Below are 19,783 nucleotides of genomic sequence, written 5' to 3'. Positions count from 1 at the left end.
AAGCACCTAAGGCAGGACTGCCACCCCTAAGCATACGCTATCTCACAACAGACTTTACAGCTGACACTGCCAGCATAGGACAAATGGCAATGTCATATCAAAACCAGAGAGTCACCGTGAGAGGGAACTGTCTCCACTTTCCTTATGCACATAGACATAAGACATTTCCAGACTGAGCCCAGACGAAAAAGATTTCCAATTCATTTTTTCATTAACTAGCTATTGTAAAAAAAATTCCAATCTACCAAAACTAAAGAAGTACTAAGAGAATTTCAACTACATAGCACATCAAGAATGAGATGAAATTTTCTTTTTCTGTTCTTCAGACCCTGTATTGCATAAATACAGTTCTCAGAACTAACTCTGGCAACCCACATAAGTCAAAGCACATCAGTTTATGAAAAGTCCACCCCTTAGGACCCAGTAAAATCAACTAATGTCAGTGACAAACAGCAGTTGGTGACAAAGAGCTAGTCCAGCAGTCTGTTGCATTATTTCTGCTAAAGAGAGTAGTTTCTATCTATTTTCTGTAGGGTTTTTGTTTATTTGTTTGGTTTTTATTGTTTGTATTTTTTACTCTGTTTTTAATCTGATCACCTTTTCTATTTGGACAGTGCAGAGTACTGTTTCAGGTTTCACTGGAAGAGGATGAGAGAAATAAAGGCTGAGAAAGGAAAAATGATAAAAGAATACAAGAACTATTTCATCAGAGAGATATGAAAAGGGCATTTATGTGGGTAAACTTTAAAGCTGTAATATATAAAGAAAAAGCACAAAGTCATTCTACAGAATGCAGGAGAAAAACCCAGGGTTTCAGTAATTAGGGCTACTGTGACTGGGATGGAAATCCTCCCTTTAAATGTATCCTGTCCAGATGTTAGCACATAACAGTTTCAGCCTTCTCATCCACACAATGGGGATTAAGAGCCTCGCCCCTATCTATCAGAAGCCTTCTAAAAATGAGTATCATAAACACTGCAAGACAGTCAGGCACTGCAATCCCTGAAGAGATGAAAGAACCCAAATCAGAAACTCACTGCTAAGTACTGGGGTCCAAGTGTGTTGAGACCAGCCAGGTTTCCCCATATTGAGGCAGCACTGATCTGTTGCATTTGTTGCTGGAGTTGCTGAGCAATTCGTTTCTGCTCTTTGTCCTTCTGCGTGTCTGCAAATTTTACCACAATGGGAGAAGAACAGCCCTGCAAACAGCAATTCAAACAATTACATACTTGCTATGCCCAGCAGTCACAAAAACACTACATTAAGACCCAGTCACTGGAAGCAATTCTCTCCCCCCATGTCTATATATACATATATATTTAAATAGCACATTTCATTAAAGGTTTAAAATTTTGTTTGCTTTTAATTCCGTTTTGTATTTTGGCATTTTCTCTGCAGACGAAGTTCCTATCTTGAACTCTAAAAATAGGAGCAGAACAAACACAAAGGTCCAGGAGCAGTATTTGTGAAGAAACACACACTGCACTTATCCTTCTCTTAAACTCCATAGTGACTGCCAGACAAATTACATCTGCTCCTGACACCCACTAACTTGTTTTACCTCCATGGTTTGTGCTTGGTGCATTGCTTTGATTGCTGTTTGTGCCATGGCTCTTGTTGTAAAAGTCACAAATGCACAGCCTGGGGAAAAAGCAAAAAGAAACCAAATCTTTCACTACATCCACAATTACTGAGATGAATACAGAAACCAAAGTGCCTACTGGGCGGGGAGGGGGTATAGGTGGGAATCACAGAAAAAGCTGAAATTCCAAGTTAAGTTGCAAAAGGCAGTATCCTCCAACTGCCAAAAAAGCTTCCTGCTTACCTCTGCTCAGGCCATCTGGGCCCCGTAATATCCTGCATTCTTCAATCTGCCCAAAGGGGGAGAACATCACTCGGATATCATTTTCATTGCACTTCTTGGATATCATTCCAATAAACAACTTCCTATCTTCTACTGCTAAGAAATCAAAAGGAAAAGAGTATTACCAGCAAATATGCACTTACTAGATCTTATTTTATTAAGTCTTCTCTATTACCCTGTATTTAGGGTAGAGACTTATCACAACCAGATTTCCAGTAATGGACTGTGTTTTCAATTAAGAAGGACGCATATGAGATACTTCAATGAACTCGAAGGATGCCTGTTTTATGATGATTTATGTTTACAATTCACTGTTTTTTTCCTTGCAAAGCCTGTGAGCAGCAAGAATGTCAAACAAAAAAGGTAAAAAATATGTTAGATTCAGCACTTCTCTGTATCTTTTCAGTTCCTGGTAAAAAAAGACTTGAATGTGGTTTACTGGACTATTTTCATCCTCTTTCCTCTGCCTCTTCTATCTTTAGACTACCAACATACCTAACCGTATATAAACAAGCAAGTGAACTGCAGAAAGCTGCTTTCTAGCCTCTTCATCATAGCAATCACTTAAATTTAGATGTGTCTACTTCTTCATGCTCCTCTTTCAACAGTGCAAGCAACAGCAGTTGCAAAAAAATTGAACAGTTTTATTTCTGTTATTAATATGCACCAAAAGTGATATGTACTGATCTGTACCAGGAGCATAAAAATAACACCTCAAATCAAGCCATGGACTCTGTGGTACTGTATCTTGCCTCTGAATCCTGATGCTACTAAACACATTAGAGCTGAAGAATATCTTCCAGTGTGCAGATTATTTTAAAATAAATGGTTCAGAAAGACATTTCTTTTAACTTTTCAGTTACTCAATGTCAATTAAAGGTCACTTGAGGGACTGGGGTAAATTTGAATTCAGAGCAGAATTTCATACCTCTTGATTTGCTTATTTAAGGAGGTTAATCACATCCAAAACACTTCCTTTTGTGGGATGAAGCAAATTATGCAGAATAACACTTGAAAATAAAAATACCAGTTTAGAAACACAGCATTCATCACAATATAAAATATAGTATGATGAAGGCTGTAGCAAAATTTGAAGCTTCAATTCTGTCTTCTCTCATTCATGCCACGGTGAGGGGAAATCAACTTATTTGCCGAGTGTGCTATGGTGCTAGGAAGGAAAATTCCAGACTATTCCGTCTGACATGACTTTAACTGGCTATTAAATCCTAATGTTGTACTTAGTTCACTTTCTACTCTTAGAGCAGAAAGCTGCTTTTCAATACTTTTTGCAGTCCATTTTAGTTCAAGAGATCCAGAATCCCTTTTATTAGGGTTCAAATACTTTCTTAACTTCACCTACACCATTTACTATAACTCATATAATTATGCAACAGCCTTGGAATTATCACCCTAAAATTCCAGTACTCTTTTTTCTTTCCATTATTTCCCCAGGATATTTGTGTGTGTGTGTGTAAAGCAAGATGCATTTTAGCCTAGGAAACCTATTCTGTTCTCCTCCCAACAATATTTCAAAGGAATGACTCCCTTCCAGATATATTTACACAGAAACTTATTCTGTAAACACGTGAAGGAATCTGCAGATGGAATTACTTCTAGTGTAGGATGCCATATATTCCATTTTCTGCTTTCAATTATCTTAAGACCTATGCTTTCTGAAACTAGCATTGCATTATGGAGAAGATAATCCTTATCTTATAGAAACTACTGCAAATGAAGAAAATAAAATTCAGCCAAGCCTAGAAAGGCTGAAACTACAAGATGTTAAACACGTTATTTGCTTAAGTTGCAGCAGCATATATTGATATATATATCTGAACATGTATGTATGTATGTATATAAACTCAAAATGGAAATGCGTGGCTAAATGATAATTTACCCAATGGTGGATGCAAAGTTTTTAATCCACCTGAAATGGTCAATGTGCAGAAATACTCAGTTTTTCTTCTCCACTGAACTGTTGGTAATTTTCAACCTTTCTTATATACTACAAAAAAGTTTTCACTCCTACCCTAGTTGCAACAAACTTCCTTCAAAGGCATTGAGGCCTTGCTTCAAACTGGACAAGTACTTGAAAAAGTTACAGGTTTCATAGAATCATAGGACAGTTTGGGTTGGAAAGGACCTTAAAGATCATCTAGTTCCAAGTCCCTGCCACAGGCAGAGACACCTTCCACTAGACCAGGCAGCTCAAAACCCCATCCAACCAGGTCTTGAACACTTCCACGGATCAGGCATTCACAGCTCCTCTGGGCAACCTGTTCCAGTGTCTCACCATCCTCACAGTAAATAATTTCTTCCTAATATCTAATCTAAATCTTTTTCAGTTTAATACTGTTATCCCCTGTGCTATCACTAGACTCCTGGATAAACAATTCATCCCTGTCCTTCTTGTATGATAGATACTGTAAGGCTGCTAGAAGGTGTCCCTGGTGCCTTCTCTTTTCCAGGCTGAACAACCCCAACTCTCTCAGCCCATCCTCACAGGGGAGATGCTCCAGCCCTCTGATCACCTTGACGGCCCTCCTGTGGACATGCTTGAGCAGGTCCATGTCTTATGCTGGGGCTCCCAGAGCTGGATGCAGTACTATAGGTAGGGTCTCATAACAGTGGACTAGAGTGGGAAAATCACCCTCCTTGACCTGTTAGCCCTTCTTTTGATGCAGCCTAGAATATGGCTGTCTGTCTGGGCTGCAAATGCATGTTGCCAGTTTATATTAAGTTTTTCATCCAAAAATATCCCCAAGTCCTTCTCCTGAGGGCTGGTCTCAATCCACTCATCAACCAGACCGTATCCATGTTTGCAGGACCTTGCAGCTGGCCTTTTGAACTTCATGAGGTTCGCACAGGCCCACCTCTCTAGCCTGTCAAGGCTCCTCTGGATGGCATCCCCCCCTCTAGGGTATCAACTACAGCACTCAGAGTGACATCATCCATGAGCTTGCTGAGGGTGCACTCAATCCCACTGTCCATGTCCCCAACAAAGATTTAAACCACCTTAGCAAAAAGAAGAACTCACTGGATGTTTCCCTAACTGACAACATGGTTCTACCACAAGCAGCAGCAGTGGGAGATACTCTGAGTCATGGAATTTTGGAGACATCACTCACACTACCTACTATATGCAAAACATACCTTTCTCTTTTCATTTTTTAATTTTAAAAAATCAGGCCTCTAATCAAGACTTCATCAAAAGCTGTTTAATAAAAGGGAAATCCTCAAGTTTCCAAATTAGCACAAATAACGCCATCCAACTCAGACTTTAGTAAAGCTTACCATTACTCTTTTCACTGTCAGCTGGTTTCATCTGGATAGGATGGTGCATCTGAAATGTAAAAAAGATTATTTAATCCTAGATACATTCACTTCGTATTATATGAAATACATCCCACAAGAGTTGTGGAAGAAAGAAATTATAGCCTAAATTGCCTCTAGAGAGGTGCATATGCAACATTAAATAAATTCCTAGAAGAAAGGCTCTCCTAATTACATACCATCATTTCTTCTCAGAGAGAATTATAAAAGCCATGCCCACCCACTTCACTACCATATTATTCTCCTAAATGCTCCAAAATTCCCTTAAGATCTCTTATCATATAAACCTCGTGATATCGAGCTTTTGAATAGTTGTTTTAAAACATTATTTGAGGGCACAATAACATGTGTTTGTACTTCAGTGGTCCTGGAGCTCAGAAAAACAAGACAGAGTTATGCAGAAAGCAGGGCTCTGCTCTTACCCCTGGGAGGATCTTCATGTTGTGAAGAGCATTCTGTGCTTCTAGTGCAGCTTTACGGGTATAAAATGTAACAAAACAGCACCCTGCAATTAAAGCAAAATGCTAGTCAGGAAAGAACACTAAATCTTGACATGCTGTATAGAAATTGTAAATCCCATTTCCATCCTTCCAATGCAAAATTCATTCCATCACAATGCTGTGGAGCAACAGAGTATTAATTTCATGTTCTGCTTTGCAATTATAATCCATACTCCTCAAGCATCGTCATCACTACTGAGTTCTAAAAAAAAAAAAAAAAAAAAAATTAATTTCTTCAGCTCAGCTAATGATTGGATAACAATTCAAGTATTAGACAAATACACTTAAAGATTGTAAAGCTCAGGTTTGCATGCACACCTGGTCACACAGAACTCCAATACACAGGGATCTCTGAATAAGCAAACAGCTAAGACTGCAACTATGTGAAACTGGCTGAAAGCCCAAGTGTCACATGAAAAGTACACTTCTCACCTTTGCTTTGAGGAGGGTTTTGGCTCCTGTCCCTCAAGACATTGATTTCATAGACAGCACCATACTGTTCAAAAAGTTCTCTTAGATCCTTCTCACACCAGCTCCGCGGGACTTGACCCACAAACATCTTGATAGCATCTAGATCAGGTTGGTCTGGGTGATCCAGTGTGCCATTCATTTTCTTTGATCTATGAAAAACAAGAAGGAATTTCTGGTTTATATCTTCCACAGACAAAAGAACACTTACAGCAAGATAAAAAAAAATATTTCTACACATATATAGATGTATATGAATACAATTTACACACAAAAAGAGACTCTTGCACATTGCCAGTACTGCACACAGGAAAATATTCACATTCATTGGCAATCTGCTTACTTGGAAATCAAACACACTCTACACAGCTGTTTAAAACTTTGTTCCTATAATGTAGTCAACATCTGGGATTCAGGATATAAATCTGCTGAGATAACTGAAAAATATCACTAATTCAACCATGTAAAATTTTATTGAAAAAAAGAAAACAGAACGGAACCTAAACTCAAGCCTACCCGCGAATGACTCAAGTTATCAGTAACCACTGAAAATGGGAGGATAACATTTTACAAATGGTTTTATATACTAACTATAACGGTTTCCCATGGTGATGATCCATCTTTAAAGAGAGAAACAGATACAACTGATCAGATTAAGAGTTTCTTTAAAGGCTACAAGGCGATACCTCTGTGAAACTAAGGAGTTTTCAACAATAACTGGAAAAAACCCAGGTTGAGATTGTACATGAATAGATTGGGATGGGACAATCCAGTTAGTCACAATCAATCAGGTTGAGTAATGGCAGGATGTTAACATAGAATAAAAGTCACTTTAGACTACAACAGAGAAGTTTTGAATATAGAAATCTTGAATAGGTTTCAAGGCATTATATGTAGCCATACAACAGTTCACTCTATTAATTAAACTTGTGTTATGCTCAACCCAGCTAGTTGACAGTCATACATTGCTCTCTGTATTGACTCCTCATTATTTGTTAAGTGCAATATGAGGTCTTGTTATCTATCAGCAGTCACAGCCTGGTGTACCAGAGAACCTGTCTCTGTGGAAGTCTGACTGTAACGACACCCTATTGTAGCTACAGTGATTAGCAGGTTAAAATTGCTGACCAATACCTGCATAATCTAGAAAAGACATGGGGAGTGGAACAATAACTATACAATGATTACCACCGCCCCCAAACTCTTTGTTGAAGAATACAGGTGGCCTTCTTCCAGAGTAGTCAGCTCACTTCATCTCTGTTTTTTTCCTTTGAAGATCATTTGAATGGCTTAATAACTGCACATGACAGTAAACAGTATTCTTCTCACTGTCCATCTGAAACCGTATTTCCTCTGAATAGAACTTAAAAATCCAAAACAGGTAATGTTTACTTAATTTTCCCCTCAATATGCTGCTATTCAGAGGATAAGGAAAAACTGATGCCAGGGAAAGCTCATAATTTTATAGCTGTATGAACAGACCTCAGAAACAACAAAGCTTCTCACTAGAAGGAAAGGGTATCATCACAAATCCTTTCACTCCTCTCCACCTTTCGCTCAGAAAGGGTCAGCACCTCTTCAAATTGCCAAGGCAAAAAATATCTTTAACAAAGACGTAAGCTACCTCTTAGCACTTCAATTGAAAAAACTGTAAATAATTTACCCTCTTCCAAAAATAATTTTCAGCCTTACCTTCTATGTCATACGTAGCTTCAAGAGCACAGCATGGCTCCTGTTAACTGGGTAACTCTTAATATGACCTCAGCAGTATTCAAGGATTATTTCACTCCTAATTAAAAGGTTTAGTCTGGTGTCATTAATAGGGAAGAACAGAAACTGTTCTCTCCAACAACTGATTTAAATAATCAATTTTATAGTATCAGCACCTGTAGCATACTATAAACAATAACGCCAAACAGCTTTATTCCTCCTTAGCCCTTATCCCCACAATTATCAGACCATTTCTCCCCCTTGTAAACCAACATCAGTTGTTAATGACCACTAGGATTTATTCAAGAAAACAAACTGCAGGCTCTCCTATCTCTCCTTCCTGCCCCAAGGGGAGTTCATCAGACAGCAAAGGCTTTAGAGACAGCAACGCTAACTATCATTTTAGTTACAACTTGGGCATGAAGACAAAATACTTACACAGGACTTGCATTCAAGGAGCAATGGTCCACCATCATCTCTGGGAGGAAATCCAACTTGAACGCAGCCATCACCTCAGTCTATGACAAACTACTAACACTAAATCAGTGTATTGCCTAACCCCCAAACAACGCCACTTCCAAAAGTTCTGCAGGTCTTAACACTCAGCCACACAAAAAACACTCAAACCACAGAAACAGAAGCTCAGGGAGACCAGCAATAGACACCACAGAAACAGGCTGGACTGGGAAAGGGACATGGAATCCCAGATTAAAAAGGGGATGTGACCATGTGAAGGGAGGCTCAGCTTAATACACAATGAAAATGCTGATGCACTAGGCTTGTTTTGTGCAATTTTCCCTGGCGAAGCAGTACTGAGTGCACTGTCAGATAAACAGAGTGTCAGATCCATGAAGATAGCAATGGCTAACAGAGCAGAAAGAATACAAACTCCAGTCTTTCCATCCCCAACTAACTCCTTGTCTCCCAAAATGGCAGTCCAAGGCCTTGATGTTCAGACAGACACTTCTCGTTTTAGCAATATTAAGCTATTAAGTTGAAAGGCTCTTTAACCATAAACATTTTCAATAGCTGATCTCATTCACTTCACCTTGTGCTCTATTATTGATATTCTCTTAAATTCTATGGCAAAAAATGCCAAGTAAATGTTTCTCTAAACCTGCCCCCCCCAAAAAAAAAATCTGAGCTAATAAGCTATGATTACTCAAAAATTTCTTAACAACCGCAGAACATAAAAACTGACTCCTCTTTTTATAGGAGTAAAACATACATTGTTCTGGAAAAAATCCTTTGCCCATCGTGCATCTATAAAATCAGAGATGTACAGAGCCTATAGATGATGAAGTAAGGGAAAAAACACACTGATTCATTGAAAACTGTTTTATAATATTTGAAAACACCGATCAGAACACCTCAGCTGCTTCATTATTAAAACAGGACTGACATGTTGATCAAGAAACTGTGAGGTGTATTTATACACACAATACAGACTTCTCGTTAAATCTCCGAAATGCAAACTAATGGGGAGATAATATGGATAAAAAGGGATGTTCTGCGAGATGCAGAAATATTTGATTGCGGACAGCGAGTGCTGCAGAGGCAGCTGGGTGTGTCCATGCACTCCAGTATGAATGATTAATTAGAGTCTACAATGAATCCAGATAAGCCTTATATATGGTCGATAATCACAAAATAAACCCTTAGAGCATCAAGGACTGTATGCTGGAGCAGCTGTGATCATGTCTTTCTCGTCTGTTAATACTGCAACATGTATTTGCAGTTATTTTGACTGGCCAGTCAAAATATACAGCTTTATTTAAGTTTGCACAGTTACAGTATGTCAATTATTTTTTCATGTCGATCTTTGCCTAGAGTGAGGTTAACTAAAAGGTTACTAAAAGGCATTAGGTCATACGAAAAGGTATGCATGTTACTGCAAAATAGGGATATGAATTTCTCACCCATCAGATATTCAACAGTAACTATTTAATACATACTCTTACTATGTGGTAAACGCAAGAAAGCTTATTCTTTAATGAAAAAGGTGTAAGCTACATGCTAAACACCATTTTTAACAGCATGCAAATAGGCACTAGGGAGAACAGGTTTTTTAGCTTTCAGTAAATTAAACTGTTTAATCTACCTCTAGACATATGTTACAAGCTTCCCACTTGAAAAATGCCATGTTGCATAAAACACATCATATTGAAATGGTATACCGAGCCCAGAGCCCACTTCATGCATTTCTCTAAATAAGGAGCCTGTAGAGAAAAACACTTCATATTTATATAATTAGAACAGCAGATGATAGGGTGGGGTTCTTGCCACTGATCACATAAATCTATAGACTGACACTGTAAATTCTCACCCTGCCCATGAAGACCAGAATTCATTCCTTCTGGTCTTCCAGTCATCTTTAGCTTTTTTCAGCAACCAGTAAAGTGCCACAGCAGCCATGCTCACTGTAGGTTGATGAAAGATAATGATGGCAACTCCAGAAAATGGGCTTTAAAAAAGTTACTGAGATTGATCAGTTTACTGAAGAAAATCACTGCATCATTATGATTTGAACCCGTGCCCACCCTTTTGCACACCTCTCTGCTCCTCAAAGTTCTATCTGCTTGTTCCAATAAAACAAAACTGCAAAGTAGCAGGCACAATTTGGTGGAAAGGAAGAATCAATATTAGAATGGTGCATAAATGTCTGAAGGTATGTTAGCCAAGACTCAGTGCCTCAGGGTGTTGTACTTCTGAAGCAACGATGGCAACTTCAGTGATGAAACACTAGTGTACCACCAGGTTTGTTTTAACATTATTTAGCTGAAGGCTTCAAGCTAGTGAAATTAAAATAATTGTGAACTTCAATTGTGAAAATAACTTCATTGGGAAAAGAGTGGAAAAAGATTGTATTTCGCTACTACACAGAAACAAGAGGTAAATGGGGATGCAGCATTTCTTTAAAATTAAAGGAAACCCTGAAAGTAATCCTAACCACTGCTCACAAAGAAAGAAAAATAAGAGCTAAACACACTTATTTTTTGCTCAGATGTCAAATTCCTGCTGGCTTCCAGATCCATTCTTTGACTGTTTCTATTCAAAGGATAATGGAAACAATGTCTGAAATTCCAAGCTCTATGGACTGTAGCTACACATTTAAATGTGGTGCTCATCTGATAATATGTACACCAAAAAACTTCGACACACTACATATTAGATCTCGCTTTTTTACACTTCTAAAGCCCTAGATGATGCTGCAGAATGTATCACTTCATGTGCTCCTCAGAGATTGCAAAACACACATGCTGAAAGGTTTTGCTTTTACGTTTACAGAATTATATTACATCCCGGGGCACAAAACCAAAAAGTCTACCATAAAACCAAAAATCCTGTGTCATATTTTCTTTCCTAAGAAAGCCTAGTTCTAATGAACAATTAACTCTGAAAGCCAAAGATAATACTGTCTTTTATTTTATACAATCTGAATCTCAGACAGCACACACAAATCTGAAGCTGAGGGACTACTGGGATGGTGAGAGCAAACTATGGGAAAGGATGCAGGCTATGGGGAAATCAGACACTGTGAAGCTCTGAAGGAGACAGGTCCTAGAATAAACTTCCCCTTGTATTATCTGTGCATATCCAGATTCCTACAGTGCTGCTGAATTGCAGTTTTGTTTTTAAACAGATAACCCCTAGGTTACACGCATCAAAATACAGTAAGTACTTGTCAATATTTTGTTGTTTCATTGTTGGTCATGTAAGCATGTGGTCAGACTGTTTTCTGCCTGTGCTGAAATTCAAACTGTCTCCCCATGCCTTGCTGGGTACAAAAAAGCCCCTTATCCAGTTGCCAAAAGTACAGTTTCCTCCTCTGCCAATCTTTTTCACCATTATGCACCGTGGGTACACAAATTTGACACATTCAGAATGTTGAATTTACCATCAAAATATGTGAACTTTTTGGGCTGCCCACAATTCACATTCAATTAACTGAAAAACTTTTTATTTATATGAACTTTTCTAGAAGCTCCAAGGTAAAGGGGTAGGAGGGAAAGACAATTGCCTTTATTTTGGAAATAGCATGGTTTCACAGTGCTCTCTTGTACACATTTATCTGAAAGCAGATAAATGAGACTGAGACCTAGATTACTTTTTACCAATTAGTTAGTAAATTTAATTCTAAAAATAGATTTTACTATAAGCTTTTTTCCTCTCCCCTTCCTCAAAATATTTCTGGGAAAAAAATTTGGGGTAAATCATCCTTGACCTATTTCTCCGGCTCATCAATGAAGTTCTGTGCTTCTACTTCAATTAATTCTGTGAAAGCTCAAAAGGAATGAATTATGAACTTCTGTCTGATTGAGGAATCCCCAGGACTCCCAGCTCTCTACCAGCAGATCAAACAGGAAGTCACCTATCCCTCTGGTTTACAGGATGTTTTCTCTGCCCAAGTACTCTTAGGGAAAATGAAAGAGCAACTAAATGTACCTTTTTTTCTTTAGTAAAGACAAATGACAAAAGCAAATAATATAAAATTTATTTTGTAAAATTACAGAATTGTTTTCCTAGAAAAAGGAGACAAGTCTTTGCACTGAAGCGAACAAATTTATTATTCTAATTAATTCTAAATAGTGGAGTTTATAAAAAGATAGACAAGAAACACATACAGGCAAATTTTCTTTTAAATTGTCTATGGGCTTCCTCAAATGCATATGCTTCTTTTGAAAGCTCTACTTCTGTTCTTCCTGCTATGCAACGTTCACTTCTAACAGAATCTACTGACCCACAATTCCCAAAACAGCTGCAATTTCCGATGTTCATATGAGTAAAGCAGACTGGAAAATGGAAACTTAAGAGGGAACACCTTTAACTAAATTCATAGATACATATTTAGTGGTAGTGACTTCTGTAATCCTGTCAAAGCTTGACAAGGTTTGAACACAACTTGATGCTTGCAAGAATATATTTTTCCACATCTATTTACTGCACATATATACCAACTGCATTTTTTAAATGGATGAACCATTAGACTCAAAACACTTCATATAAGAACCACCACCTTCTAGCTAACATTAGGAAGGGAGGAACCTCACCTTTAAACATAGACTAATCAATAATTTTTAAGATTTTAGACCCATTTGTCTAATGCACATAGTACTAGGCACTAACAGAAGGAAACCAAAAACCAGACTATGTCCACTGTGGTTGTTCTCAAGGGCCTTAGTCACAACTTTTAAAATTTCTAAATCAACACATCCAGTGCAAAATCTTCATGTGGAATAGATATGTAAGACACTGTTTGGATTAAACACACAAAAGTTATTGCTTCTCTGTGGCCACTGAGGTCATAACTATGTTGACCACAGCACTATAGCTGCATAAGTCTGCTGGATGAAGGGGTTCTGAATTAAGCTGGTCAGGAAAGACTGATTGCTTGAAAATAATGTTTCAGAGAAAAATCAAGGGATTGAAAGGTGTGGCAGAGAAGAATGGTCTGTTCCGAGCTCTGTAGCAACCCAATGCAAAAAGCCAAGCACATCCTGTAGCTCTCAATTTCCAGATGTCACATAGACAAACAGGGAGGCAGTGAACTGAGAACACTGTTAGCTATGGGATAAACTCATGCACTAGAGACATAACCTTTAAAACAACTATGACAATACATACCAAAAGCAGAAGCTAAAAAGCCAGTAAATCTCAAGATCCTTCAGTGACTTCTCCCTGCTTAGCTGTGCACCATAGACAACAGCCAGACTAGTTCAGAGCTGCTGGCACACCAATGAGAAATGAACAGGAGTTGATCATTCTGTTTTGACCTCCTATTCACTTAATGGTAAATGATTAGGAACTTAGGGTAGTGATACATATTTACTGGTCTGACAAATTTATCTGAATATGAACAGTGGAATCAGCGTTTTCAAGAAGGAATCTTAGAATTACAGAATCATATGACAGCTTGGGTTGGAAGGGACCTTAAAGATCATTCAGTTCCTATGCCCTCTGTCATGGGCAGAGACACTTTTCACTAGGCCAGGTTGCTCAGGACCCCATCGAACCTGGCCTTGAACACTTCCAAGGATGGGGCATCCACGACTTCTCTGGGTAGCCTGTTTCAGTGTCTCACCACCCTCACAGTAAAGAATTTCTTGCTAACACCTAATCTATCCTAGCCTCCTTCAGTTTGAAGGATTTCCCCTTGTCCTGTCAGTACATGCTCTTGTAAATAAACTCTACATCTTTCTTGTAGGCTCCCTTCTGGTACTGGAGTACTGGTATCATTGTGATGCCAAACAGTTCTGCTTTGACTGCCATATATATTTATTCTTTGTCTGCACAGTGTAGGTGTCCCTCTTGCTTTTACTTCAAACAACAAGTCCCAAAGTGAATGCACGTGCACCTTGTGAATGCATGCACAACCTTGTAAAAGCCTGTGTGTGTTCCTATTATCTTCTTTGGCAGTTTGTAGCTCCAAACCAATTTTCAAATGACAGCTAAGAAAGCAAAACCTTAGTGACTAATACAACAGCACTTGTCCTCTGAGGAGGAAAGTAGATGGTACTTCATACACAGGGTAGTAGATTCTTGGAACTCCTGGCAGGATAGTGCAGATGCAATAAGCTTACATGTGTGGAAAAACAAAATTGACAAGTACTTGGAAGGGACCCATCAGAGGCCACCAGACAAACCACAATAGGCTGAGTTCTCCAGAGCTAAAACCAGAAAGGCCAAGAGACTGAGTCAGTTTTGTGGTGAAAACAAACACTACAGGTTGTCAGCCTCTGCAAATGATGAAGATAGGTCTGGAACATGCAGAAGAGCAGGATGCCTATGCACTTGTGTTGGGACAAAATAAAAAAACCACTATGTAACCAAAAAAAGAGTTGTCCTGTTAAAGCTACCCAAGAACTGAACTATACACGTTAGGTAAATGCTAATTAAAAGTGGTCAGCTAATACTGGTGTAACACTAAACCCTCCCCAACATCCCTTCTCCCTCCCCCATAAACTACACAACAAACAAAACCCCAAACCCCATACCTCTGGACTTCGGGAAACATGACAGCACGGATAACCATCAGTTTATACACTTCCTTTTTAAAATGCCTTGCAATTGCTTTCAGTATGTCACCACATAACTGAGGAACAAATTCAACCTGTGATGTGCTCAACATCTGGCTCACTCCTGAGGACAACTTACACCAAATGGCAGACAATAGCTCTGCAATATGTGAGCTTATCTGCCAGGAAACAGTTTACAACATCTGTTCAAATCTGAGAAGCCAAAAAAACCCCCCAGAAACAACAAACCCCAAACCACAACTAGGTCCTCTGCCAGTAACTGCTACCAAAAGGACATTTAAAAAGAACATGGAAGAAGCTGAGTTATCAGTCTTAAGACCCTTTTATAGCACGAGAATGAATTTTACAACGTTTAAGGCAGTGGTCTACAAACTTGTTCAATTTTCCTCTCATCGCCTCCTGATACATTGCCTCTTCATCTGCTTGCCTGAGAGGGGATGTAGGAGTGTGCTGTGAATATCCTGACGGGGCTATGGGTAGTGGAATTCTGTGATGTGAGCAACCCACAGCTCTGCAGACAATGATCTGCTTTTCTAGGGCAGAACAGCTGCACGATGCTACCCTGAGTTTTACTTTCTTAGTGCACAGCTGTCAGCTAACACAGCATGAGGTTGCTAACCCAGTGCTTGACCCACTGCAGCTGTGTCTGCTACTTCAGAGATGATCCTACAAAGGCTTGCACAGGCACTACCAAAGAGAAAAGGAAAAAAAATGGAACAGACTGGCCCATGAGACCACCTCCTGACAGTGACCTAAAACACCCCATCTCCAACTGTAAAATTTCTCATTACCCTCTTGTCAATGAGGAATATGCAAGCTGATAGCCTTCAAAGCATTATTTTGAGGTGTAACACAACTATTATTTCAAGAACCTGCTGTCTATTTACTTTGGCTTTTTTACACAAGGACAGAACTTCCAAAGAACTTCAAGTATCTCAGTATGCAACAGTGCTATTTACAGAGTGAAGACAACTTCAGTTAGTACACATGGAGTTTTCCAAAGGCAGCCACTATCTGCATACCCTGCTTTCAAGGAGAGAGTACTTGTACAGCACTAGGATAATAGTCTAATATATTAACACAGTGAATTCAATAAAAAATATGACCACACAGGTAAAAATCTTCAAATTAAGATCATTTCCTAAAAGCCCCATCTTCTCTTTCGTGTTTAGCAATCTCCTTCTTATACCTGTTCCCCACGATACATTACACACTTCCATTAATCTTCACAAAAATATAAGAAGAGGTACCTGGGTTATTTTCTTTCCCTTACAGTGTAAGATATTTTCTTTTGCTATCTTTGATTTTGTAATTAAAGTTCCCAATTGTGACCTTCAAAACAGTGATCTGAAATTTTTAATAAACTTCTGGTTTTCCCAGAAAAATTTTGTTTCTTTATAATGCATATTTCCTTGACTTTTTCAGACTAAGGGAACAGAGAAGGTGAACTGAAAACACACGACACAGTAAGATTTACTGTGATGCAAAGAAAACAACAAAGGTTGGACTGAGATGACACTGTATGAAAGTTATTAGACATGAAGCAAGGAAGAGGAAAAAAAAAATTGCCAAAAGACTAAATCTTGAATTGGGAGTAATTAATGCCAGGCAACCTCTTAGAGTATCTCTACCAGCAGAACAGATAACAACAAACTTTAATGCAGGTTCCCTGGAATAATTAATTTTGGCAAATCACGGACAAGGAGTAAACACTGCATGTTTAGCCCTCTTTGCAAGACATTTTACAATTAATAATTGATATTAGGAAGAAGCATTGATGTATCCAGGGCACTTGCTTTTAAAGCAGATGTGGATAGGTTTCTTTCCCTCATTGTAGTATATTAAAAACAACAATAACAAACACAAGTAAAAAAATTAAATCCTTTTATCCTCACCTGTAGGTTGTAGATTGTCTTTTTTTTTTTTTTTTTTTTTTTTTTTTTTTTTTTTTTTTTTTTTTTTTTTTTTTTTGAATAGATGTGAAATGTCTAATTGCAGGTACTGCTTAAGCTTTACAGGAAGGTATGCAAAGAAAATTTCAGTCTAAAATTGTGAGGTTTTTTTAAACATATGCCAACATTCCACCAGACATAGTTTGAGAAGCATTTTGAGTTTTTATAATCACAGTGCTAGAACATAATAATGCTTGTATTTTGCAAGAGACAAGCTATGGATATCTTAAGTATCTAAGTGACCTAAACGATGTGTAGACACTTTGGCACTGTAGATAGAAAAAACTTCTTGAGAAAGTAGGAAAAGTGGCTTGTCACAACAATAGTAAGAGGAAATAAAGGCAGCTGTATGACACAGAACAGGAGACAAGGCAGGAAATGAGTATAAGAAGTGAGGACACGCATTCCTACCCTGTGGAAAGACAGGGAAATACTAAAAGGCAGCAGGATGGAACATTTAAGGCAGCAGCAATATTTGAGAGTTTTCCCCCTGCACTCTATTGACTGAATTCAGACCCCGAGACACACAGAAATAGAAATGGCAAATCACACTTGCACTACAAGGCTTAAATCTTCAGTAAAAAAGAATAAGAACATAGTTTGGAAGCAATCTTGCCCTGAAGGTAGGTACAGATGCCATTTACAGTGTCTTTGTCCTCTTTCTCTCCCCAGATGTTGCCTCTGGGCTTACAGAAATGACCTTTTCTAAAACTGGCCAGAAGTTTATCTAGCTATTTTATCTTTTTGTGCAAGAAACAATCCCACAAGCAATTCTATGGAATAGAAAACTTATTATCTTTGATTATCTTTGAACCTTTTTACTTTGTAAATACAAACACAAGACCTAGAAATCTGGTTTCAGATAAGCCTGCATTTTGCCGTCCTTTATTGTATTATAGGAATCTGCAGCTCTGAACTTGGTCAAAAAGATGCACAGGAAACAAACATTTTGCCATCTCTGCAATATTTAACAGACTTTTAAGGACTCAACTACACATTTTAAAGTAGTTTTTAGCCACTGAAAGAGAGACAGAAGTTATTCCTCTGGTAAGGAGCTGGAAATCCACTAGGTCCTGGAAAGCTCTGAACAGTCTGCTTGTCTTCAGGTCAAACATGTCATAAGCCATTACAATGGGCAAAGCAACTACATTTACACAGAGAATTGCTGTGTGGTTGTGTATCAGATGCAGGGGAGACTACAGAACCTGCTAAGCAATTCCAGGACAACACCATGTACAAGGACTGCTATATTAACCTACAGGAGAACCTCAGTGAATCAAAAATGCCTTTAAGTTTTTTGCAACCAACACACCTCATGCACCTGTAAAGTAAAAATCTTAAAGTAAGAACTGGTCAGAGTTACCTTTTTTCCTTAAGACATGTAATGTGTTATCTTAAAGGAACAAACTTCATATTATTACTCTCCTAACTGAAATGTGTTAGAATAGCAGTCAGACCTGTTTAAAAGTTTTTCTGATAATGTCTTTTTTCTTCTGTTAAGTTTCAAGAGACCTTTTAGACTAAAAGCAACACGTTTCGTTGTCCTTTGCAGCCATCAGAACAGCCACACAAGCCATTTTGAGGAGTCCTTTAATCCCAAATTGTTTCTACTAATAGTACCAGATACAGTTAATATTATACTACAACATGTCACTATTTCTCTCATTTCATTTTATCAAAAGTACAGCTTTTTGATGCACGTTACCAGAAGAAAGTTCAAACGTAACCCAGACAAGGGCTCTCCAAGAGAGCACACTATGCAGTTAGAACAGTAATTGCTGCAATAATAATTAGGACGTAGAGCACCACCTTGGAACACAGTAACTCATGGCTTGTGGCACGAAGCTGCAAAGGCATAGCACCACTATTGTCCATTAGGAGGGTGGAGATGGGAATGGGATATGTATCCCTGAGAATGCAAGCAAAGATGTGTAGATGCTTAGGGACAGGTTTAGAGGCAGACTTAGCACTGTTACGTTAATGGTTGTACTGCAACCTTAAGAGTCTTTTCCAACCTTAAAGATTCTATGACTATCATTTCACAATCTGCAATCTTTTACTGCCCATTTTATCTCCATATGAAAGACTTCCACTTTGGAAGGAGCTCAGATCAGTAGAAATTTTATTTGAACACAGATATGTTTCAAATGAAAACAGTTAAGTTGCTATCCTTCATTACACAGCCTGTTTACAAATGTGTCCAATGGAGTTTTCATTAGAGCTTACCTTCAGGAAAACAACAGGATGACCCACAAGGAGGGGCAGGACAGTAAAATAATACAAACCCTACAGTGCTCTCTATTTGCAGTACAAAGGCATTTTTGGACCTCCAGCAGAACATCAGCATGGTAAATGTGGATATGACAAGAGTCAGTACAAACGTAGGAGCTCCTCAGTCTTGAAACTGCCAGTGCTCATAAGGAACTTGTAGGACAATCTTATTTGACAGAGTATCTGTTTAATCTGCTTTGGCAAAGTATGGTATGTAAGTGTCCAAACACAAGAAAAAAACCCCGAATCTCTGGGTAAACTCTCTGTTAAAAAACTTGTCTGTCCCCAGCATCCACGAGATAACTGGAGAACAAAATCAAGTGCTATCTCAAAGGCTGATTGATTCCTTATCTCAAAGCAAAGCTGACCTGTCCTCAATTTTTTTCTCTGTACCAGACCAGGAGCAGAATGCCATCAGTTTTATTCTGATATATCTCTGTAGAGTTAATCATCATAAGAGGCATTTCATACTGGGTTTGAAATGTAAACAAATGTATACAAACAAATTCATATACCGTTATCAGATGTTCAAGACTCCATCCTCTTTCACTTGGACACCTTTCTACATTCACATTTTTTGCCGGAAATCGTGGATCTTGCAGCAAATAGAAGTCACTTGTTTTCATCAACCAGCAACTCCGCGATTAC

General features: G+C 38.4%; 1 protein-coding gene across 13 annotated transcripts in view; it reads right to left on the bottom strand.

The window, feature by feature from the left end:
* Positions 1-19,783, bottom strand: part of CELF1 (CUGBP Elav-like family member 1) — a 57,627-nt gene that overhangs the window by 20,291 nt on the left and 17,553 nt on the right. For 11 of the 13 annotated variants that reach the window (XM_027886075.1, XM_027886022.1, XM_027886083.1 and 8 more), the window contains 6 exons: positions 6,130-6,317; positions 5,620-5,702; positions 5,159-5,207; positions 1,826-1,960; positions 1,562-1,641; positions 1,038-1,199 (listed from right to left, as the gene is read on the bottom strand). In XM_027886075.1, coding sequence (XP_027741876.1) covers positions 1,038-1,199; positions 1,562-1,641; positions 1,826-1,960; positions 5,159-5,207; positions 5,620-5,702; positions 6,130-6,307 — 687 coding nt within the window. In that variant the 5' untranslated portion in view covers positions 6,308-6,317. The remainder of the gene's footprint in view (positions 1-1,037; positions 1,200-1,561; positions 1,642-1,825; positions 1,961-5,158; positions 5,208-5,619; positions 5,703-6,129; positions 6,318-19,783) is intronic. The other 2 variants (XM_027886090.1, XM_027886100.1) reach the window with 1 other exon arrangement.

This window comes from Empidonax traillii, unplaced genomic scaffold, assembly GCF_003031625.1.
Source record: "Empidonax traillii isolate 1590-97213 ecotype Southwest subspecies unplaced genomic scaffold, ASM303162v1 scaffold11:size2795301, whole genome shotgun sequence".
Taxonomy (NCBI): Eukaryota; Metazoa; Chordata; class Aves; order Passeriformes; family Tyrannidae; genus Empidonax; species Empidonax traillii.
Note: the sequence above shows the minus strand (reverse complement) of the source record. Positions and strands in the feature narration are given on the sequence as shown.